The 23,411-nt window shown below is 53.8% G+C and overlaps 1 protein-coding gene, 1 long non-coding RNA gene and 1 pseudogene across 3 annotated transcripts; 2 read left to right on the top strand and 1 right to left on the bottom strand.

The window, feature by feature from the left end:
* Window positions 1-258: 258 nt before the first annotated feature.
* Window positions 259-11,114, bottom strand: SIX3 (SIX homeobox 3). 2 transcript variants are annotated; one of them, XM_064364049.1, is made up of 3 exons: window positions 10,957-11,114; window positions 2,118-2,928; window positions 259-451 (listed from the first exon to the last, which is right to left on the bottom strand). In XM_064364049.1, the coding sequence occupies exons 2-3, from the start codon at window positions 2,918-2,920 to the stop codon at window positions 259-261; spliced, it is 996 nt and encodes a 331-aa protein (XP_064220119.1). In that variant the 5' UTR covers window positions 2,921-2,928; window positions 10,957-11,114. The 2 variants fall into 2 exon arrangements, with proteins under 2 accessions (XP_064220119.1, XP_064220118.1); XM_064364048.1 differs by lacking the exon at window positions 10,957-11,114 and adding an exon at window positions 10,562-10,669.
* On the top strand, window positions 3,062-4,867 carry LOC105716055 (uncharacterized). Its single transcript, XR_001107180.2, has 2 exons — window positions 3,062-3,312; window positions 4,188-4,867. It is a non-coding gene; the product is annotated as an uncharacterized LOC105716055 (long non-coding RNA).
* On the top strand, window positions 6,161-23,290 carry LOC135269679 (uncharacterized; annotated as a pseudogene).
* The last annotated feature ends 121 nt before the right edge of the window (window positions 23,291-23,411 follow it).

Raw genomic sequence — 23,411 nt, 5'->3', positions numbered from 1 at the left:
CGTCGGGGTCCTTTGGGGTGGCCGTAGTGGTAGATGGTGGTTGGGGGTTGTTGATAGTTTGCGGTTAATTTGTTTTCTTGTTTTTTTAATATATTTTTGGCTGGGGTGGGAGTGTGTCTGGACTTGTATGTGTGTATGGTTGTGTATCCTGATTTCGGTTTGTTCTGGGGATGGAGGAGGAAGAGGAGGAGGGCTAGGAGGAGGAGGGGAAGGAGTGGGGGAGGAGGGGAAGGAGGGGGAGGAGGGCGGCCTTGGCTATCATACATCACATTCCGAGTCGCTGGAGGTTACCGAGAGGATGGAGGTGCCGGTGTCCGCGCGCTCCGTCAGGCTGGACACGCTGGTGGTCGGGCTGGCCGCCGTGGACGGCGACTCTGCCGAGCCGTGCGTGGGGCACCCGGGCTCGGCCAGCGAGCGCATGCCGCTCGGTCCAATGGCCTGGTGCTGGAGCCTGCGGGAGAAAGAGAGCCGCGCCGGCCCTGACACAGCGGCCCGCCACCCCGTTCCCCGCGCCGGCGCTCCCGACTCTGCTTTCGGGAGCGTCTCAAGGCTTCTCAGACAGAGGCTGGCCTCGGAGGAGAGCCAGAACCCGAGGCCGGCCGCCTGGAGAGGCCTGGGTGTCAGCGGCAAAGTACGCCAAGCCCTGGAGAAGCAGATGTCGGAGAGAAGCCGGGCGCTTCTTCCCTCCGCAGTCCCTGGGGCTCTTCAGACTGAGTCGGCTGGCCTGGGACCGGTCGAGTTCTCTCAGTAACCCTGTCTCTGCTCCCTCAAACACACATCCAAAGCTGCAGGTTCCTCACTGCCCTGCCGGTCTCCGGGTAGAACCGCAGGCTTTGCTCTCTGGATCCCAGCGCAGAGCGCAGGACCGGGGGTAGAGAAAATAGGAAAGCTGGCGGTGGAAAAGTGGGGAAAGGGAGGGAGACAGAAAAGGGGCAAAGGAGAAGGCAAGCGAGGAGCATTGAGCAGTCTCCAGCTGCCCTTTCCCTCACCGGGAACCTTCTGCCTGGACCTGGTGTCTGGAATGCTCTCCAGAAGGAGGCCTTGGCTTGACCCTGGGCGCTCCCCTCATCAGACGAAAAGTGAGCTCCAAGGCAGGGGTGAGAGGGCCATGGGCTCAGGTCTGGGCCGCCTAAACTCAAACACACCTCCAGAAACTCACACCCGGCCCCCACCCACGGGCAGCTGTCAGCCGCTGGGGGCCCTGCTCCCTGAGGTACACCAGGCCCTGGGCCTTCCTGGCTGGATAGAGACACAGGCTCCACACCAGGGCTTTCACCCAGCTTCCTCTCTTCCTTCTCCCTTCTCTCCCCAATCCTTTCCTCTAACCCTTCTTTCCCTCTGGTTCTTCTCCTTCCCCCAGGCCCAGCTCCTGTGATGGTCAAGCCCTACACAACTTTGTGACTTTGTGGCCAACTTGCCGGCAGCGAGGCTGCTCCTGCCTGCCCTCTTCCCAACTTAGAGGACCAAAGGGATTCTCCTCGGCTGGGGCAGGAGGGCCAGTACATGCACACGCGCGCACACATGCACACGCACACACACTAGGCCTCTCCACTCCCAGCCCGGCTCTCCAGCTCCAGATCAGGCTACGTGCAGCGTTGTGGAGGGTGGCGGCGGAAGAGGCCCGCTGCGCAGTGGCCTTCGTCTTTCTTCCCTTGTGATACGGACCCAGGCTCACTTTCCTCTCCCTGACGCTCGTGGATTTCTCTCGGGGTTTTGCAATGCACAGAAATAAGAACCAGATGTCAAGGAGTGCTTTCCTTCTCTCCCTGTCTCTAGGCTCCAGAGGATCACCTAGCTGGCAGCAGGGTTGAGGAGGCGGGTACGGGTGCCGCTCAGGGCGAAGGCTCCCAGGGGCCTGGATCAGGGGCTGCGAGCACTCGGGTCGCACGCACACGCTTTCCGCCCTGACGAAAGCCCCTGTTGGGCAAAGCAACCAATACACCCACAGCCCGCCCGCCCCCTCTTCCGCGCGTCCCGAGCAAGCGGAAACTTTCTCCAACTGGCCGGGAGTCACGGCTTCTCTGGTTCTCAGCGGCCGCTCCGCTTGCCCCATCACAACCCCTCTCCCCTCCCCCGGCCTCTGAGGCTGTAGCCAGGCCGCGGGACCCGCCACTAACCTGTTCTTGGCCGCCGCGGCGCGGTCGCGCTGCCGCCGGTTCTTAAACCAGTTGCCTACTTGTGTGGGAGTGAGGCCGGTGGCCTGCGCCAGTTCGCGTTTCTTGCTGGGGTTGGGGTAGGGGTCCTGCAGGTACCACTCCCGCAGCAGGCTCCGAGTCCGCTCCTTGAAGCAATGCGTCTTCTGCTCGCCGTCCCAGATGGTGCGCGGCAGCGGGAACTTCTTGCGCACGCGGTACTTGTCCACCGGGCCGAGTGGGCGGCCGCGCAGCTTCTCGGCCTCCTGGTAGTGCGCCTCGAGCCACATGGCCTGCAGCTTGCCGTGAGACTCCTTGGTGAACTTGTGGTTCTCCAGGATGTGGTAGAGGTCGCGGAAGTTGCCCGTGTGGAAGGCGACCACGGCGCGCGCGCGCAGGATCGACTCGTGTTTGTTGATGGCCTCGCACGCCCCGGGGGCCACGGGCAGCGACCAGAGGAAGCGGCCCAGCCGCTCGATGTCGCCCGTCTCCTCCAGCGTCTCACAGACGCTGGCCACCTGCTCCGGCGAGAAGTTGAGGGTGGGCAGCTGGAACATGGACAACTCTTCCGGGGGGGCCCTGGAGCCGCCGCCGCTGCCGCCTGCTCCGCCAGCACCGCCGCCTCCCGCAACGTTCCCGCCGCCGCTGCCGCCTCCCGCGCCGCCGCCGCCTCCCGCACCGTTCCCGCCGCCGCTACTCGCCAGAAGTATGGAGCGGTGGTGAGAATCGGCGAAGTTTGGCAACAAGAAGTGGGAGGAATAGAGGTCTAGGGGGGAGCGGAATACCATGGACTGACCTGAGAGGAGAGGAGAAAATTCAGGGAGAGGAAGAGAGAGGGGAGGAAGAGGAGGAGAGGGGCGATGAGGACCAGGAGGAGGGAGAGGAGAGGGGGGAGGAGGAGAAGGAAAGGAGGGGGGAGCAGGAGGAGGAGGAGGGGGAGGAGGAAGGGCGTAAGGGACACCCACACCCCACACACATCCACACACACACACACCCGCGCAGCCACATAGAGAGGGAGGAAGGAGAGCAGCCCGGTGCGCGCGCGCAGAGAGAGAACCAGAGACAGAGAGGGAGAGGGAGAGAGGAGAGGGAGAGCCAACCACCGCCGAGTCAAGATTCAGCGATTCCACCGCAATCGCCCTAATGACAACAGCCTCATAATATCTCCCCTAAATCCACAGTGAGTGCAGCATTGAAACATTTTGTTTCGCTTTTCTATTGGTCTGTGGCGTGTCGTTGTGGCGTTGCCACGGCAACCACTGCCAATCACTGTCAGCCCTGCCAATCAATACCGAGAACGTAAGGACGGTTTTACCACTTAGCCAGAGGGCGGGGGAGGGAGAGAGCGGGGAAGGAGGGAGAAGCGGGGGATGAAGAGAATTTTTTTTTAATCTTTGCAACTCTTAATCTCGCTACTTCCCCTCCTCTCTCTTTTTTCTCTTCTCCCTCTTTCTCTTTTCTCTACCGCTGTCTCTGAGCCTTCTTCCCTTTTCCTCAAAGAAGTTGATCCAGAAATTCGAAAAGCCCTGGGCACAGAATTGTTGAATGGGATGTGCAATTAGAGCGGGGATTTTGTTGGGAGGCAAGAGGGTCTCCCAGGCTTCACATAGGCCAGGTCGGCAGGCAAGGAGAGAAGGCTGACCAGCCCAGCGGGCACGGTTTGCACATGGTGTGCACGTCGGGCCGCCTCTTTCTGCCTATGTGAGCACTAATAGTGGCAAGGAAGAAAGGGGAGATGAGATCATGGGGCCCACCAAGCACCGACCTTGGCCCAGCAGGCCTTGGCGCCAGCCAGGGATCCCAGACTCCGGGGGCATCTGGCGCCAGGCAGCCTGAGCCCAGTTCCCAGGGTGCTGGAGGCAGCTCTTGCCTCACCCATCTGTGCCCATGGACCAAATTCACCTCAACTCCCTCCTCATCAGTTAGGTTCCTCTTTACTCCCTCGCCAGCCAAGAAGCCTGGATTGGCCCTACCACCCTGTCTTTTAAAACAACAGTCCAAACAGTACACTTCTTTCCATCTTAAGAAGCAACTCAACTCTTTGTTTCCTCCCAGAATTCAGCTGCCTCTCTGAGGAGCGGTGGAGGAGCTCCGGGAGCGGAGAAGCTCAAGAGCCCTCTGGACCCGGAAAAGCCCCACAGATGCCCACTCCTCACCACACAACAGAAGGAGCTCTGGTCCTGCCTGTCAGCCCCAGAGGGCACTCAAACTTTGGAGGCCAGCCACCCAGATGAAGTGGATAAGGCCTGAAAATTGCTTGTTTGCTCGTATTGTAAAATAATAATAATTACTATTATTATTCTAAAACTGTCTAATTTTTCTAGAGAAAGTAACATCGAAAGCCTAAAACAGACCCCAAAAGGCCCTTAGAACACAGAGGGCCCTCTCTGCCTCTGGCTACCACAGCCCCCAGGCCAGGCATGGGTATTTATTCTTAGGTATGTTGCTTTTAAGAAGATGTAATCAGCATCTTGAGCCGGGCCTGCCTTTGTGAGGCTTCTGTAACTATGGAAGTGTGATTTACGCAGATTTGTCGGGGTCAGAGACGTCTTTCCCTGAGCACTGTGTATATTTAGACAGGACTCGGTTTGGTGTTAAAAAGTGTATATGTTGAATGGATTCACACACAGTAGCCAACAATGACCACATTGTCGGCCCGTGTACAACGCGTATTGAAACGCAGCGCCCAGACTTCAACTAATCTGCCCTCAATAAAGCTGAAATAATTATCCTAAGCTGCCTTTCCAGAAGAAAAATCATTGAGGAATTCAAAACTTTTTTTTTTTTTTTTAAAGATCTTTTCTGCATTCCGATGCAGATCTGGGGGCAAGGCGCCGGGTCCACACCACTTTGGTGATCTCAATGAGGAAAGAGAAAGAGAGGTTGAGAGAGAATTTAAATGGGAAACCCAACGTGACTGGGGCTACGAGTGTCCCAGCCCCTAAACCCTGAGCCGGAGCCCTGCTTAGGCCTGACTCCCGCAGTGCCAGGCCTCTGAGGGCCGAGGAGAAGAGCAAGCCGGGAAGTGCAAGCCTCCTCGGAGGCTTCGGGGTGGCAGGGAGGCTCTGGATCCGGCGAAGGGCCCACACTGGCTCACTTGGCCAGAGGCAGCCGTGGGGTAGCAGATCTTAAACGCGACGACTGGGACACAAAAATATTCCTCCAAAGGGAAGACCTGCCCAGCCCCATTTGAGTGCTCTCTCCACTGCATATATATTTCCTCCCCTCCTGGCCATGAGTCCTCCACTCAGCTGAGAAGCTCTGGGTGGTCGGTCACTGAGGGTCCAGAAAGAGCCCAAAGGTTGGGACACAAAAACAGACACTTCACGTTTTCTTCCCGATCCCTTTCTCTCGTAGGGGAAGGATTATAGGCTGAAGGGTGGGAGGGGGAAGGGGCAGGAGGAGGAAGCGGGGGAGGAAGGAATGAAAAAGGGGAGGGGAGTGGGTATTGTACCTCGTGTGGGGGGAGAATTCCTACGGGTGGGTTTCCGAATATTGTGTTCAACTTTTTGAAAGCAGCTCGTGACCCCGAAACTGCATCCCCCGGAGCCGGGGACCCAGGCGCCGGGCGGGCGGGTGAACCCGGTCAGTCCCCTCCCCATCCCCGCAACCCCCGCCTCCGGGTGGGGGCGACCTGGCCTCTCCCAGCCGCTGCCGGGCCAACCCCGGAGGGAGGCTGCGCAGGTGCTGCGGGCTCTGCCGAAAGCGCTGAAATCAAAAACCATCGCCACTCAGGGAGAACTGAGGCAAGTGGGGCTGAGACTCTGGCGACACCCCCGCCTCCCAGCCTCTGCCCCAGCGCCAGCCGCCCTGCTGCACCCTGCCTGCTCGGGTGGCGGCCGCGGCTCCGGAGCGCGAAGTAGGGCACAGAGCTGCGGCGAGGCGTGCAGCTTTGTGCGCCGGGACCCGGTGGGGCGAGTGGCAGCCCCCAGCTGTCCAAGCCTCCCAGCAGAGCCTAGCTCGGCGCCGCCCACTGAGCCCACCTCGCAGTCCAGCCGTCGCTAGCGCCTCTCGGCTCTGGACTGAAGCTCTACTCCCACCTCCTGGAGCCGGTAAGTTGAGAGAACCAAGAGCAGAGCAGGGAGGCGGGGCGGCTGGTCCCAGCGCGGAGGGCCGGACTGGCTCCCGGTCGGGCTTGGGGCGCAGGCTCCGTAGGGTCTCAGTCGAGGGGTTCTGAGTCTGTGTTTGGGTAGGAAGCAGGGCTGTGGAGCACCAGAACTTCCCCTCCCAAATTCCCAGGCGCTGGGCACTGGGGAGGGGAGCAGGAGCTCAGGGACCTTGGGTTCCAGGGCCCAGGTCGCCTTCCTCGCTGTTCTGGGAACCAAGCAAGCCCAGTGAGAGGACTGGGAAGGGACCCTGGGGGACTGCTAGAGGAGGTGGAGCGCGGAGGGCGCCTGCACCCTGGGTCGCTCAGAACGGAGCGGGTGGGTAGGTCAGCTTGCAGAGCCCCTAGGTCTCTGCTCTCTGGCCGCTCTGACTGCGGGATCTGGGACTTGGCACCAGTACAGGCCGAGTCACCTGTGCAGAACAAATTCGCTGCCATCGTCCCCACTTCATTCCTGGCCCCGGAGATCGAAAAGATCGCCTTCAGGTAGGGCAGGGAGAAGAGATGTCTTTGGGGTTTAGAGAGTGTTCTCTTTGTATCCGGACCCACAGGACATTTATTTACAAATGTCAGCCGCAACCCCAGCATTGAGAAAGTCTCAACCACATCTGGAGAAAGACAGAGAGATCTCCCACTCTCTTCTTGTTTTGAGTTACAGGGAAAGCCAACCAGTCTGCAGGCCTCCGGGAGAGGAGGATCCGAAGGGCTGGGGCAGCTGCACCTACTTGGCCTCGCTCGGCTCTAAACGGCAGACCCAGGAGGCACAGGGAAGGTTTGCCGTGTGGGGGCAACGCCCCTTCCGGCTCCCAGGACGTCCGGAGGCGGGGGCTGGCCGGGTGGCCCACAGTCTGGGCTTCCCCGCAAGCCGCAAACTGAGGCGCTAGGCGCAGGCGGCCAGGGAGGGCGCAGGGGAGCGCAGCACGCAGGCGGGGAGGCCGCGAAACCCTTCAAGGACTCCGATTACTTTCCTTTGAAAAACAACAACAACTGCTCTCTCCCCGCACCCCCGCCCCCTGCCTTAGCCTCCGGGGACTGGCGCTCCAAGCAATTGTAGCCCTGGACAGTAAACACAGCTCAGTTGCCTCAACTTTCTCCCTGCATAAAAGTTCCTGGCGTGCGGGGAAATTTGAATATTTGATCAGCCCCTTTGAGTGACCCTCATTAGTCCGGCGCCCTGCTAAGGCCGGGCATTGCAAGAAAGCTGCTGGGCCCGGCATTTGTACGCCTTGTTAGCGCAGCTTAATGAAGCCGCCCCGACGGCTCAAAGACGGCCTCAGGGGCCGGCGGCGCGCACCTCTCGGCACCCTGCTCTGCCTAATGAGCCCCGCCGCCCGCTAAAGGCCCCTCCACCCCCCACATTCTCAAACACGGGAAGTTTGGCTCCGTCTTGAACCACAGCACCTCCCACTGCCAGGCCCAGAAGGGTGGGCACAAACCCAGCCTAGCTGCCTGTGGTGACCCAGCCCCAAGAGAGGGGCTGGAGACTTGGGAGATGTGAGCCAGACTCGTGGGGGCGGGGAGGCGGTGGAGGGAGAGGCTTTTCCTGCCTCAGGATCCAGCCCAGGGAGTGCACTGCCAACCTCTCCTAAGAGGACCAATTGCAAATCAATTAGTCACTCCAGTTCCTTAAAGGTGAATCTGGACTAATGTTGGGGTGGCTGAGGATCAGCCTTCCATCCTACTGTCACCTCAAGTTCCCTTGGTTTCCTCTGCCCAGAGGCCACACACTTCTTCCCAAGGATCCCTTTCTGAACAGCCAGACCTGGTGTGCCAGGACTTGGATTTGAGAAAGGGTGGGCAGCTCCCCTCCCTAACCCATCGTTGCCTCCACCATCCACAGAGCCCAGGCATAGATTATGACAGGTGGCTGTAGGGAAAGCAGGGATCACAGCCTGTCCTGCATTCCCCCTCAGCAGAGGGATCCCTTCTTTGGCTTCTAGTCCCTGGGAGGCCTGAAGAAAGTGCTATAGGCAGGACCACCCTGCAAGACTGGCCTGGCAGCCCGGCAGAGAGGCAGAGAGCCAGAGTTCTGGAAGGAAGGGAAACCAAAGCAGTCACCTACTTCACCTTTTCTTAGTGGGGCAGCTGACATGGCTGGCCAGTAAATATAAGACACCCTCTTAGAAACTGTGCTTCAGTCCTCAAGAAGACTTCCCTTTCTGTCTTTCCTCTCCTCTGATGCCCTTTTCCCTGGATGGTTGGAGCTCAAGGTCCCTCACTCCCTCCTTGCATACCCAGCTCTTGGGCCCTTAAGGGTTACTTTTGGGGGAAATCGATGGGCTTGGGAAGCAGGCTGCTGCCAGATCCACACTCAGGACTTTCTGGAACCCACCCCCCACCACACACACGCCCAGAATCCCTGAGACACACAGTGTGCCTAGTCAGGTTGGTAACCTCAGGACCCCATTCCAGGGTAAGCATCTCTGGGAGGTCGTGGGAAGGAACCAAAAGGCCAGGTAGGCCCTGGGATCGAGAGAGCCCTCCAAGTCCATCTGGTTTGCTTCTCTTCCTTTCTCTCTCCCTAGCTCCACTAGCATGCCCTGCCCCATTTCCCATCCCATAACCCCTAACTCGACCCGAAACTGGCAATCTTTAGGCATCACCTCTGAGCTGGGCAAAGGCGGCGCCCGGGCCTTGATCCACCTAGAGGGCCAAAGTAAAGACAGGGAAGGGAGGGGTGGGCACTGTTGGTGAGAAAGGGGACCTGAGGCGAGGGTAGAACTCAGCCCTGTGGCCTCGAGGCCAGGCCCACCGGCTGCTCAGGGGAGGAGGCGAGGGGAGGGGGCTGGGAGTCCGCAGGCAACGGTCGGGGCAGCAGGGACCTCAGGCGTCGGCGTGGGGGGCTAGATCGGGAGGAGAGGGGAGGGGAGGCGGGGGTCGGGGGATCGCGCAGAGCGGAGGAGGGGTGCAGCTCTTTAAGAGCCACACGGCTGGCAGGAGAGGCGCGCGGCCCGGTGCTGGTAAAGCACTGACCCCGAAGGGGATTTAGAGGGAAGAGAGTGGCCGGGCTCTGGGGGTTTTGTCCGAGGGGGCCGGGAGAGGCCGAGACACAAGAATAAGGAGCGGCCGCGGCATGAAAGGCCGCGAGGAGCGGCAGCGCTGCTGCTCTTGACTTCTGAGCAGGGCTTAGCGAGCCTGCCCCGGCTTAAGCCGAGATGCTGGTGCTGGGCCCTGAGCGCCGAGTCCGCGAGCTCTGAGTCCCGAGTCCCGTGGAGGCGTGGGATGAGGGGGGCATCGAGGGACAGGGCAAAGTCGGTCTTGGCTGTACAGCCGATCCGAGAGCAGAGCTGCAAGCCTGACCGGCCGCATCTGGCATGGTCAGAGAAAGAATTTTCTGTTTCCAACTTTGGCTTTTGGTTTTGTGTGTCCACCTCGCGCAACTCCGGAGCCTGCCGACCCCAAAGGGATTCTCAACAGGTGGCCGGTAAGTCCGTTTAAAGAATTCTGTTTATATGGTCAGCCCCTCCCCGACCTTTTCCTTTTTCCCCTCCCTCTTTCCCCCCTCGGCTGGCCCAGGTTCCCCGTGCTCCTCCCGCAGGCGACGGCTGAGGTGGCTGTATGGGAAGAGGCGCGCTTCCCCTGGGGGTCTTTGGGTTCGGGGTTGCAGCCCAGGAGGCCTGGCAGGCGGCCCCCAAGGAGTTCCACCCCGTACCTCCAAGTCTCGATCACTCTTAGCTCTTTGGTCTGGGCCCTGGCGCCCTGAGAGGGGGAGGAAGAAAGAAGGCGCCGCAGCACCTCAAAAGCCGAAGTCCCCAGTAAGGGGGACAGGGGACCTGGTGGCCAGGCAGCCTTTGTGTGGGGGTTTACGGCGGAAACAGAACTATTCATCTTTTATGAGAGGCCGGGGATGCGGCCCGGGGGAGCCCGCGCCAGCCGTACAATAGCCGGCAGAAGAGCGCCTTAGCAGCCGAGGTAGGAGTTGGGTAGGGTGGGGTAGACCGGGGTGGGGGAGGGGAGGGCGAGAGAAGGGGGAGGGGAAACAGAGAAAGGCAAAGGGGAGAAATCCAGGGCGTCCGAATGAAAAGTCGGAAAATGTTCCCAGAGCATGCCAGAAACGCGCGCGCGCTTGCGGGCGCATAGTCTCTCTGTCTCTTTCTCACACACACACACAAACACACTCTTACATGCTCACACTCATTCCACACAGGGAGCCCACGCACGCGGTTCCTAGTCGTGCAGGGTCGCATGCCCGGGCACCCAAAGTGAATGCAGAGTAGAGCCGCCCTCCCACCCCCACCTACCGAGAGCCCTCCCGCCCAGCCACGGGCTCCCCGACTGGGGAGCTAGGAGGGTCCCCGGGGCTGGGGCACGGGGAGGATCTTACCTGCAGAAAGGTAAGGGAAGCCGGGAGCACGAAGCAGCGGCGGATAAATATTCATTAGTAAGTCTCTCCTTTTAAGCCGCGCGGTGCGCTCTCTGGCTCCTATCTCTCTTTCCCTCCCTCCCTCTGTCCTCTAGTGAGGCTCTCTCCCCCTCTCGCTATGTCTGCCCCCCCCTTCCTGCGAAATGCCGGGTGGATCCCAGTATAGCTAACCTGTTGGGAAGCCTGAGGCGCGGGCAGCGCCTCCACAGCTGTTTGCTTTCGCTCTTGGGGCGCGCGTTTCCCCATCCTCTCCCCTCTCTCCTTTTGCCCAGCCCCTCTCCCCCTCCTAAATTACTACATCATTAGCTTTATTTGGCGGGAGTGGGGTGGGGGGAGAACAGCGCAGCCAAACGCACCTCCCTATAGCAGGGTGAAAAGCCGCTGCTCTCCGAGGCATCTCCAATTGCATCCTTACCCTAGCCTCACCCATCTCCTTGTCTCTAGCCAGTTTTGTTTCTTTTTCTTCTCTTTCCATCTTCACTTCCGTCCTGTACCGATCCAACTCCCTCACCATTTCTCCCTCCCCCGTCACTGCCAATACGGATCCCAGACGGGGTCGGGAGGGAGATGCCAAGTGGGTAGGTCCAATATGCCAAGGTCGGGACTCCACCCTGCCATGGATGTGGGGGTAGCTCTCCAGGTCCCTCTTTCCTACGTAGGTTTTCCAACCTGACCCTTAGTGGGCATCGGGGCAGCTTGGGCCTTAGAATCAGAGCACCAGCGCGCACAACCAGGGCCTCAGCCCTCCAGGCCTCGGGGACCTGGGGACCTGGGTCCTTTGAGCCAGACTGGGAGAGTGCACGGGGGAGGGAAGGTGGCTTCACTTTGTGAGAATGCTCAGGAAAGACGCAACCACCGACCGTCGGACTGACATTCTCCCTTTCCAAACAAACGGACCTGAAGTTAGCAGCAAGTCCGCATCATTCTCACGAGAAAACACATCTACAAGATTCTAGGAATGCACAAGGAACCGCTTCCAGTCGCACGCGAACACGTGCACACAAACCATAAACCTCACCCCCACAGACCCGAGGCCAGCGTTCCCGCTGGCCTCTGAAACAGGTAGGCGCGCGGGACCGAAAGGCTAATTCTGGCTGAGGAATACATCGCAAAACAGCCCCAGGAAATTCCTGGCCACTCTTCTTGGACCCCATTCTTCCAGGTTCAGGCCCCTAGGATGCCCCAGAGACCCTGAAGGATGACGAGGCCCCAGGGTGGTCCGGGACGCGAGCTCTGGCGGCCCACTGAGCGCTGCGCGTTGCGGTAGGGGCTGGAGGAGGGGCCAAGGGAGGCGGGCCCAGGCCAATTCCAAGTTACAAATACAGCTGCTCCTGGGAGGCCTAGGAGAGTTTTGCCCCAAAACGTGCGTACCACTAGCCCCGAGACGCCACGACCTCCCCACACAGAGCCCCAGGGCGCATTCAACCTCAAGGTGGCTTGGGTGATGGGTGCAGTCGAGAGCCAGGAAGCGACATCGAGACCTCCGACCGCCCATTCAGCCCAGCCCAGCCACAGTTCACCAGGAGAGGTCCTAGAGGATGGTCCTATCTTTCCCAAAGAATGGCGGGGCGCAGGATCGCGGAGGGTCCCGCTCCTTGTCCCGAAAGGTTAAGAAATTGGGCTGATGAAGGTATTTAAAAGGGGCCTAGAGCGCCCTGGGGCCGAAAGCCGTATCAACTCACACTCCACCCAAAGTCCCGCATTTGCACGTGCACACCTCCTCCTCCTCCCCATGCAGACCCAGGGGGTCGCGCACAGTTGAGCTCAGACTCAAGCTGAGTCACCTGACTATGCATGGAACGTACAGGCAATCGTACTCGAATACATACGGGAGAATTAAAGGAACACTAACAGAGGAATTTGAGGAATAAACTGTCCACGGCATAATTATTTGAACGCACGGGTGCACATTCAGTTGTCCAGACGCAGACAAAAGTCACAGTGCCCGCAAGAAGTGACCCCAACCACATGGGCAGATAGATAGGAATCCGCGACAGGGGAGAGCCCGTCGAATGAGGACGCCGGCCGCAAGGCCAAGGGGGCTTCCTGCTAGAGGGACGTTGGCTCGGAGGGAGAAACTTTGTTGAGCCGACTGGGTGAATGAAAGGTTTCAAGTCAAGTCTTGGCCACTAGAAAGAACCAAGGCCTCATTCACACAGAGGCAAACTTTTTGCCTTCCTCTCAGCTCTGTTGGAGATACCCAGAAAAGGGCCATCTAGGAATGATTCATTTTGACCGAGATTGTTTTTACTGTTTACTTCTTATGATTTTTGACTTAGGGGATTGCATTCTGAAGGAGGATTTGGGTGGAGTGCATACGAATTCTCACTCACTACTGGGAGATTCATAATTCTTTATGGGAACATTTAGCTCTAACCGTGGCCTGAAAAGGTGGAGGGCCCTTATTTTGCCCCTTGCACCCTTCTTATCCTAAACTTGATCATTCAAAGGATGCTCGCCCTCCTGCCCCCATCTCCATCCCAATAGCCTGTATGTCAAATATGTTTACAAAAGAACACACTTCAAAGTAAACCAAATTACACAGTTTATTTTAAAAAAAATTTTTGTGATATATTGGGAAGTTCTCACCCCTAGTTCCCCTGTCTGTGGCTGACCACGTTTTCCCAGTGGAGCTGGAGGGTTGCAGAGAGGGGTTTCCAGAGGGGCTCTTGGGAGAGTCCTGAGAAACTACTCTAGTCAGGCTTGATTTTAGCATGAGCTCCCTCTGCCTAACCAGTTCTAGTGGCTACCTCCAGGTTTCCTGTAGAAGAGGCAGGCTCCCTAGAGCAGGGGTGCCCTCCCTTCCACTTCACCTCCCTTCCCAACTTTCTCTCTTTTGAACACATCTTCTGAGCCTCCCTCTCTCATCTAAAAGTGGAGTGTAAGTCCGAGAAGATTCATCTAGACAAAGAAGGAGGAAAAAAGGACTTTCTGGGCCAGCAAGTCGGATGACCACCCTCCAAGGGGCAGAGGAGGGTCCATTTTGTGAAGAAGAAATGAACCACCCAGAAAACGCCACAGGAGGACATGTTTCTGCAGATGTAGTTGCCCTAGAAACAGAAGAGTATGGGGGTGTGAGTTGGGAAGAATTTCTTCTCTTTTGGGGGCAAACACTATGTCCTTTTCTTTTTTAGATACAGTTAATTCCTGGAAATTTTAGCAAGTTTGTTCTTGTGGACGTTTTGAACAATAAAGAGTGAAAATCACTTTGGAGTCACTTAATCTTCGTTGGAAGGGCAGTTTCTTCCAGGGACATTTTCTTTCACTAGATTTGTTTTTCCTCGTTCCCAAATGAGATAGTTTTAAAAATCAAAGTCCACCTGCTAACTCACCTGGGAAAGAGACTGCGACAGAAAGGAAGAAAAATTAAATAGACATCACTCTCAAACTCAAAGTGTAACTTTCATTCCCGGTAGCTGAGATTCAGAGTACAAAAAACCAAACTCGTTTACCTTTGAGTATTTTCCCTCTGTTTTGGTCATTTATCTAGAGCTTTCCCAATAATTCATCCCAGCATTTTGAAGTTGGAAATGTTTGCTATTATTTTCAACCATACAAGGTTCTTCCAACTCTGCTTCTTTGGTTTTAAAAACGGTTTGGGTCTACATAGCTATGCCCGTTGCAACATTTACCACTCAAGCAGAAAAGCACCTCGTTTTCTCATAGCCCCAGATGCCCCGTGTACAGTCACTGGAGCGAATTTATTTCTGTCTTTCCCAAATGCCCTTGTCACCTCTGCCAGGGCCACAGCCTCAGGGCAAAACTTCGGAGGTTGGAGACCTCTTGAGTGTGTGGATCGCTGTTACTGTTAGTATTTTTGTTGGGAGAAATCGTGCTCAGTGATTGCGTGCGGTTCTCTCTCTACGCCGACTAGAGTTGCCTGCGTCTTCCTGAGCAGAAACTCCTAGATGAAGCTAACCATTTCCGCTGCCCGGGGCAAAGGGCTGAACGGTGTCGTCGGGGCTAGGGCTGGGGTGGGAAAGTGAGGAGGGTATGCGGGTGGGGGAGGGGACAGTCATCATCTTCAACAATAAATTAAAATAATCTGATACCCCTTTAATCCCTTCCATCAACAGTGTCAACGCGCTAGAGAGGCCGTCTCACCTCCAAAGGTGTCTTCACTCCCGGAGGGCCCGGGCTCCCAGCCGCAGTCCCACACTGGGCCCGCGCGCCGGATAGGAGGTGCTCCGACGGCAAAAATCCCATACATTTTTAACTACAGTGATTACTAAATTAATAGCAGGCACTAAGACAGATGTCAAAACGTCTTGAAAATGTTTATCTGTGAATAATTGAGAAGGTGGTGGGACGCATTATCTGATTGTGTAATGAAATATGTATGAGGAACAGCTGTTTGCAACAGTCCCCTCCCGCCGCCTCAGCCAAGGCCCTTCTCTAGGAAGCAGGCGTTGCGGCGAAGTTGGTCGCCCACTTCCGTCCACTTGGAAGTCCTCTCGGCCCCTCCCCGGCCGCTGGCAGGGTTGTGGCTCCAGCGCGCCCCAGAGTCAGCCGGTTTCCTGACGGACAGCAGCCTGGAGTCCTCCTCAGCCTCGCTCTGTGGGCTCCGTGGCTGGGTGAGGCTCCATCCACCGCCAGCCGCGCTGTCCCTCGCGCCTTCGGAGCGGGCTGCGGGCTCAGCCTGCGGGGACACAGGGGAGCACGGGCCCGGGAGGCCGCGGAGGCCTGGCGTGCGCCCGCGGAGCGGTGCGGCCTGCTCGGAGGCGAGGCCCGGGAGCCCCGCGGCTCAGCAGGGCCGGCCTGGGGTCACCGAGGGGTGATGGGGCTCCCGAGAGGGCTTTGTTCGCGCTCTGGCCACACTGCGCACTTCCTTCCAGCCCCCGCGGCCCCCACCCGAGGCTCCGCGCCCCAGCCCTGTTTGTTTTTCCAGCCCCGCGCCCTCCACCCCGACACGCAAACAGCCCTCGGGGCTGCGTCAGCGGCCCGAGGCCGTGGCCCAGGGCAGGCCTGAGTCCAAATGGGGCAGCACGGCCAACCCTGGCCCCGCAGGAAGTGGTGTGAGGGGAGAGGGAGCTCCAGGGCCTTCCTGGCGCGAGAGGGGCAGGCGAATGCCGGTGGGAAGGTAGCCCAATAGGGCGCAAGGCCTGGGCGGGCTGCGAAAGCCCGAAGCCTGGGCTCGGAAGGATGCGGGCGGTCTGCGCTGCTGCCCGTGCCCCGCCGCAGTCCCCAGCCCCCAGCCCCAGCCGGACAGGAGAGGCGCGGCGGAGTGGGGGTGAGGAGGACGCCAGGAAGGGCCCCATCAGGCCTGGGCCTTGAAGGCAGCGTCAGCCACACGGACAAACCCGGTGCCCGGTGCGAGTGTGCGGGCCCCGTCGCCGCCTTCCCAGAGCTTCGCACCGCCCGAGACCTCATCCCCGGCGCGGCGCCTCCCGCAACTCCCAGCTGGGCCGTCCTCGCCCGCGCCCTCCGCCTCCACGACCTCTCAGCCCCTCATCTTCCCCAGTTCCCGGGCCCCGTCCCTAGCCCCTGGCTCCCGGGAAGCCTGGCTCCGAAACCGTCGTCCCCGTTGGCCCTTCCGGCGCCGCCGTCCTGACCGCTCCGGGGCCGTGGCCGGGGCCGGGCCCGAGGCCGGGAGCGGAGGAACCAAGTCTGGCTTGGCGGCGCCACGGCGCCCCGACACCCTGCGCCTTCGCGGTCTCCCCCGGCTGACTCAGTCGAGATGCGCTCGGGCGTTCTGTCTCAAGCGTCGCCCTTTTACCTAATCCCTTATGCTTTTATTCTAATCCTACACATTACAGTTAATCTGTAATGATACCGCTTCGGAGGAACCTGTTGCTTCGAGGCTCGGCAATTTGTAACCTTGGAAACAGTTTTAAATAAAGATTGTAAGAGTGATGTCAACTGTGTTTGTTCTCCACGCGGGGGGTGGGCTGGGGGCAAGGCAGCCCCTCGGCGGAGAGGACGGAGTTTCGGGAGAAGGGGGCGAGGCGCGAGGGGCAGAGCCGAGCAGCGACCAGGGGTCGGGGAGGCGGAGGAGCAGCCAGAGCCGGCTCTAAGTGACTTCAGCCCAGCGCCTGGGATCTTTTGAGTTTTTCTTTCTGGGAAATGGCGTGGTCTTAAACCGCCAGGCATGGGGAGGAGGAAAAGGATTTGCAAAACTGCGGAAAACTTGGTGAACTTGAGCTCCTGTGTATCCCAAATTAGCATTCAGCCGGGCCTTGCGCGCCTGGATCGCTGAAGCTGCGGAGAGCAGAGAAAGGGCGGCTTGCAGGACCCATGGGCTGCAAGAAGGCAGAGCCGCCTCGGTCCGGCTGCTTTGCGCTTCGAGCTTCCTCCTCTTCTAAGCGCACTGGCAACAGCAGCAACAACCAAAAATTGCCGGCATACCAAAAGCAAAATTAAATATAATTGCTTTTATTTATCTATTGCTTTCATATCATTAAAATATTTTTAGTTACATTGTATAAAATGGCATCCACTCTGATTATTACCTGCCACAGCTGTTGATCTGCTCCTTGTGTATTCAGCACAGCAATATTAACAATTAAGAAAAAAGCACATCTTATATATTGTATCTGTCAAGATATGTTACAATTTCCATTAACAAAAAAACATTATTCTTGTTGAAGAAGCTATGAAGCATATCTTTCACAAGTACTTTATTAATAATCATAGTTGTCAAAAAGAATTAGATATGCATAGATTGTAGATGCAAAGGAAATATTAGATGCACAGAATAAAATATACAGTGGGACTGAAACATAACTATTTTTCTTTTTTAAAATAAATTTTACTGAAGTGAAAAAAAAAACCTGAGCTATTAAGCTTACTTAAAAGATGGCTTTGTTGGTTTAATTATACTGTAGTTATTTTATAAATATGTTTCAAAGGAAGCTTGCCATATTGCATGTCAATGAGGAGTGTAAAGAAAAGCTCACAAAAGCTAGTGCATACCAAATACCAAATTTTAGTCATTAGCATTCCTATTTATTACAAACTAAAGGAACCTATTAACAGACAAGAATTTCTATTTAGCTAGCATTACAATGTTTGGCTATTAAAATAAAAAGGGCAAAGTATATACGTATTTTTCCCCACTTGGACCTATATGTTCTTGTTCCCCCCCGCTTAAAGCTTACGGAAAGATTGGGAGATGTTTCTGACTGAAGAAACTCGATTCTACAGCGGGAATGGGCCAGAGGGCCCAGAACCCCTCGCTTTAGTGGTGCAGCTTAATCCTATTTATTCGGAAGCTAGAACAGTTCAGCTCTGGGACTGTGCAGCCTGTGGAAGACTGTGTATTGCCCACAGCCTGTGAGGGGTCCTTTGTCTTATAATTTGTGTTATGAGCATATGCAAATTATTAATTGTTTTTCCTCGAAGGGAGGGAGTGGGTAGTGATGATAATACTGCTTTTGTTTGGATATTAAAATTTCCTTAAATGCTCCCAAGGCGGGAGTACTTCTCGCAATGTATCGGATTCCCCTAGCAGGAATTCCCACCGCTACAGTGAATACATGGGTATCAATTCTAGAAACAAGCACACATAGATTTGTATCATTTCAAAAAACTTTCTTTGAGCAAAGGTGGTATTTCTGTTCTCACATCAGAAGTAAAGGAATATAGAAATAAATTTTTTCTGAATGCCAGTTCGAGAGGGGAAACGTTTCAGCCATCCTTACTTTTAGAAACTTTAAATATATTTTTCTTCTTAAAATGGAAGCAAATTTTTCCCCCTAATTGGGCAGGGAAACAAATTTTAAGGAACTGAAATAAAATATTTGAAATGGTAAGAAAGGGTTATTATGAATTACATTAAGTGAGTTTTGTGTATTTTTAAGGGAAAAAGTAGAACTTGTTAAACTCTGTGTATTTGTCAAGTGACTCAAAGCACAGGTTCTTCTGGCCTGACATTTGGCTCTGACAGGATGTATTCTGCCTGCCTAGGGGACTCTTTGCATTAAAAGATTGAAAGTTTTTAAAGAAAAATTATTCCCTGAAAGGGCCACATGAAAATAATAGGTATCACAAGGAAGGAAAGGAATTCTGAATCTCTGATTTAAAAAAGAAAATCTCTTCATCAAAAGTCATTAACATGTGCAGATCTTATGCAAAATCTTATATTTCAGTAGCAAAATTGGCTGTGTGGGGTTGGTGAGGCTAGGTATTCTTTCCTCTGTGACTAGTTGGGCAGAAATAAGAGAGGGAAATTATAATTCCTACACCAAACCTTTCCCACTGGGAAATAGTATAAGTTACTGTAGTAAGAAAGAAGCCTGGATGCCTCAAGGCTGGCAACTGTAGAACAAAATGTGAATGTTCTCCATTTCTATCCCACTATATCTGGATGCAGTGTCAACTCCCAAATCTCTGAAGCATATTTGATACAGAGGTAGGGGAAATAGCTTTGCCAGCAAAGGCTGCATCTACACAATTGGTTGGATAATTCAGCTCCTATTCCTCCAAATTAACCAGTCTGATGTTGCCTGCATGGCACCCAGATTATCCAGATGGACCCATCCACTTCTTCCCCAGCCTACATCGTTGGTACAACCTTCATTGAATGCCGAATCCAGACACTCTCAGTAGCCAAGGAGGAGAAGGCTGCTTCCCATATATTCACACCAAAGTGGTTTAGATCTCAATGTGAGTGAGAGACAACCCAGTTTTCACTGCCTTAAATCTCATTTTAAAGAGCAGATTAGGAAAGACTATCTCAGCAATGCAGAGATAAGATCTAGACCCTTTTTCAGGGAACTAACACTTGTCGGGGAGAAAGATGGACCCAGTTCAGGACAGCACAGAACAATGCTGTTTTATGGGTGTACTTGGTTGGAAGCACACAGGGAAGCATGGGAGAAATCTTAGCAGGTTTCCGGAAGAGATGGAGTTTGAGCTGAGCCATAAAGATTGAATGTGATTCTAGATGGCAAGAAGTATGACTTCTAAGCAAAATTGCTATCCAGGTAAGATATTATGTCAGGTCTGACATAACATAGGCATTTAAAAGTGCCTACTTGAACGAATGAATACGTGAGTGAAGTTATGTGGAAGTCTGATAATAAATTCCTCTGAACATTTCTCATTAGGATGGCCTGCCTGCAGAGTTAACCTGAAATTTGCTTATTTCTCTCTCACTTTACTATTGTATCTTTCCAGTCTTTCAAGGACAGGGGAGCTCAGTTTGAGATTGGGAATGTCTAGAGCCGATTAAATGATGCCCATTGCTACCCTGCAGTGGGTGAAGTTTCTTCAGAGGAGACTTTTCCATGGGCAAATGTCCCCTGAACTGATGTCCTGTTTACATTCTTGCAAGAATCAGGGGATTACTGCAATTCTAAGGAGTTTTGTATTTTTAACAAATCTTCCTCTTGTGGTAACAATTTAACATTTTGTTCGAAATATCCCAGAATGCAAAATGGTTAAAGGGGGCTTGTTAGGTTTTTATTCATAGAGCAGAGAAGAGTCCACTGTAAACAGCCGCTGGATTAAAAACAAGGAAACCTGCTACTGCCACTAATTAGTGGGTAAAGTAGCTCACCCAAACCAGCTTTGCTTTTTCTCACTGAAAGACAGAGACAATATTGGCTACCCTTGTCTATAGACAAGGCTTTTGTTTTAGTTCTTTAAAGACAAAACAATAAGAAGGTAGGTTTTTACATAGCTCTAGCCTCCAGCAATTACAGGATTCGTGTTATATTAATCAATTATGAACAGTTTCTTTTCACTCCAGGGAACAGATGCTTATTAGCTTGAGCTTTAAGATACAAATTTTAAAATTACAGCAACTAGGAAAATAAAGAATACTGGCACAATGAGAAATCTGCACCCATATTGTCTTTTCTTTGGAACATGCTTTTATGCTTTAGTAGGTTTTGGGGTCTGGGACATGCAATCCACACTGGGACACAGCAGAGATTTGCTCTTCAGAAAATGCCTTAACTAAGTATAGCCAGGCTATATTATGGATCCTTGTTGATATGAAAGTCAACAAGTTGAAGGCAATTCAATTTCAATAATAAGCAGATGGCTTGTGAGTTCCCGAGACCCAAGTAAAGTCCCTTCCATGGGAAGCACCTAATTCAAAAGGAGGAAACACCCAGAATTATGAAGAACTCTGCAAGGAGTGTGGCTGAAGAGAAGCTAGCTTCCAACCCCTCCTTCCTGCACCATCCCTCCGAGTTTATCTGAGGGAAGCTCGCTTTCCCAAGAGCCTATCTTTTCCTGGTTGTAAGATGTGTTCATTTCCAATGTACACAGGCTAAACATACGGTAGAACAGTGTGAAGAGGGAAGTGTGTCCATTAGCACATTCGGGGACAGAGTCTGGGATGTACATTCAACAAAGGGCTTCTTGTATCTGAGCCCTATACCACAGCATTGCACCAATGAAAACTGAACTGACCTCAATTTGTGTGGGCAATGGTGTGTGTGTGTGTATGTGTGTATGTGTGTGTGTGTGGTATCTTTACAAGGCCAAATAAATTCAGGCTACCCTGTTAAACTGTCTTGGTATAAAGGAGGAAAAAAGTATTGGATGACCTCGTATGTATTAAAGAGGAGGAGGAGCCCCCAGAGACTAGAAAATGAAGAGGGGCTGGAATTTTATTTTAATTAGTCTCACATTGCCTGGAGTGCTTTTCTGAGAATATGATCTTCTTTCCGATTTACTTCTCTACAGCAAAGTCTGGAGACTCACCAGGCTGAGGAGGAAGAAGGGAACATCTCAACCCAAGCTGAATTCTGAAGATCACTTGGCCCCACCTTCCAGAAATCCTAAATCACACAGAGAGCAAATTTTGGCTAGGTCACCAAGAATGAACCAGAAGCTGAGTCCATTACTTCAATTTTCACATTAACCAGAAGACACATTGAAAATTCTTTTGAGTGAGAGACTGAAAACTTGGCTCAAGGGTGCTTCCATTGGGTCTTCTCTTATATGGCATGTGAGGACCGCATCCCAGCTGACTTCTGCAGCCATTCCCGGATTACACTGCAAGGGAGGCTAGATTAGGAGTGGGTGGGGCATAGAGGGGTCTGCAGAAACGGCAAAAGCAGCAAGCTGGAGCAGGAAAACCCCAGAAAGTATGTCTCAGAGACAGCCAGTGGCTGTAAGTACTAAAGGAAGGCACCTACCTGGAAGAGAAGGGGTTATTAAGTCCTGCCCAGAGTCACAGCGCTGACGTCCTCAGAAAGTCTCCAGCCTCTGTAGCAATCTATATTGTGCGTCAGTACGGTTGAAAAACCTTCTTCTATCAAGTTTAACAACTTTCCGGTGTAACTTCTGAGAGGGCTGATTGCTTATTCATGTGGAAGCAAGACGCCCAGTTCATTTTGCCCGTTTTTGCTTCTCTTTGTTGGGTTTGGGAGGCTGTTATGGTAGCTGCAAATGGCTTCTCAAGTGACATTTGCTGACATTCAGTGAAGTACACTTATCAGTATTCGCCAGCTCACCTCTACCCATGCAATCCATTTTGTTTTGTTCTTCATAGCAAACTCCTTTCCGATACCCGTGCCCTGAAAATGATAAATGGCAAGGTGGCATATTTCTCAAGCTACACTCAAATGTCACTGTGAAAAATCTTTAATGGACTAAGTGTAGCTTTTCACGTTACAACGTGTCAGGTACTGAGAAATTCTAGAGTTTCTCTTTAATCCACAAGTCTTTGGAACCACACATCTGCAAGCAGAGACTAATTATAAGCTGCACCAGTCAGACCTGGGCAAGCAGAAACCGAGGAGAAAACATCTGATATCAGCTAATTCTTTATCATCACCATTATTATTCTCATTCCATTTTTGCTCCTTCCTTTCCTACTCAGAGGATATTTGAGGTATGAGCAATATGTTACTCTAATTAAGTGGGTGACAGCCCGCACCAGGCCACCATGCAGGCTTATAATCCACTCATCCACTCAACTTTCTCCATAATGTCTTTATTCTTTTCCTCCAAGGTTCAAAATCACCATGACTTCTCCCCCGCAAAAAAAAACAAAAAACAAAAAACAAAAAAAAACCTGACTCTGAATCATAACATCCTGGCTCCCAAATATTGGCCATAATTGGGTAGGCAAGAGGTATCTGGTATGTCTAGGTGGAAGAGTTCTTTCTCTTGTCTCCCTGATGATCCGTTTTCAGAACACGTGGCCATCCTTCCAATGGCTTTGAGTATCACGTCACCACTGGAAAGTGTCTGTGTGCCTGTCCACTGCCATCATCCTACTCCCAGGATTGTGGCTTATGGGCACTCGCTCACCCTCGAACGTGGCTTGCTCACTCCAGTTCTCCCTTTCCAAATGTTCTCAATCCCCTGGGCTATGCCGCAAGGGGGATTCAGCCCTTGCCCACTGGCTACGGTCTGAATATTTGTGTCTCCCTCACATTAATATGTTGAAATTTAACATGTGATGGTGTAAGAAGGTGGGGACTTTGGGGCTTTATTAGGTCCTGAAGGGGAGCCTCGTAAAAGAGGCTGCCTTGTCCCCTCCACCATATGAAGTTTCATCTATGAACCAGGAAACAGGCCCTCACCAGACATCAAATCTGCTGGTTCCTTGATCTCAGACTTCCCAGTCTCCAGAACTGTGGGAAATACATTTCCATTGTTTACGAGCCACCCAGTTTAAGGCATTTCATTATAGCAACCCAAATGGACAAGGCCACCACCACAGTCAGGGGAGAGCCGGCTGAATTGTGCATGTCTACGCTGTGTCCCAATAAAAGCACCATAAATGATGAACATTGATTCTGCAATCCATGTCTGAAGGTCAAAGGAGTTGGGAAAGGGGGGATCCTGAAGCCAAGGAAAAGCACTGTACTCCCCAAAACTGTGCCAGCCAGGTTTACCTTTTGCA

Source organism: Aotus nancymaae, unplaced genomic scaffold (assembly GCF_030222135.1).
Source record: "Aotus nancymaae isolate 86718 unplaced genomic scaffold, 86718_ANA_hifiasm-v0.15.2.pri h1tg000057l, whole genome shotgun sequence".
Taxonomy (NCBI): domain Eukaryota; kingdom Metazoa; phylum Chordata; class Mammalia; order Primates; family Aotidae; genus Aotus; species Aotus nancymaae.
This window is presented reverse-complemented; position numbering and strand designations above follow the sequence as displayed.

Bases quoted from the DNA above. Each gene is read 5' to 3' on its own strand.
- SIX3 (XM_064364048.1), bottom strand. From the start codon at position 10,616: ATGAATATTTATCCGCCGCTGCTTCGTGCTCCCGGCTTCCCTTACCTT. The intron at 2,929-10,561 runs GTAAGATCCTCC...CTCTCCTCTCAG, and splicing joins CTTCCCTTACCTTTCTGCAG to GTCAGTCCATGGTATTCCGC. The intron at 452-2,117 runs GTTAGTGGCGGG...TTTCTCCCGCAG, and splicing joins GCCGCGGCGGCCAAGAACAG to GCTCCAGCACCAGGCCATTG.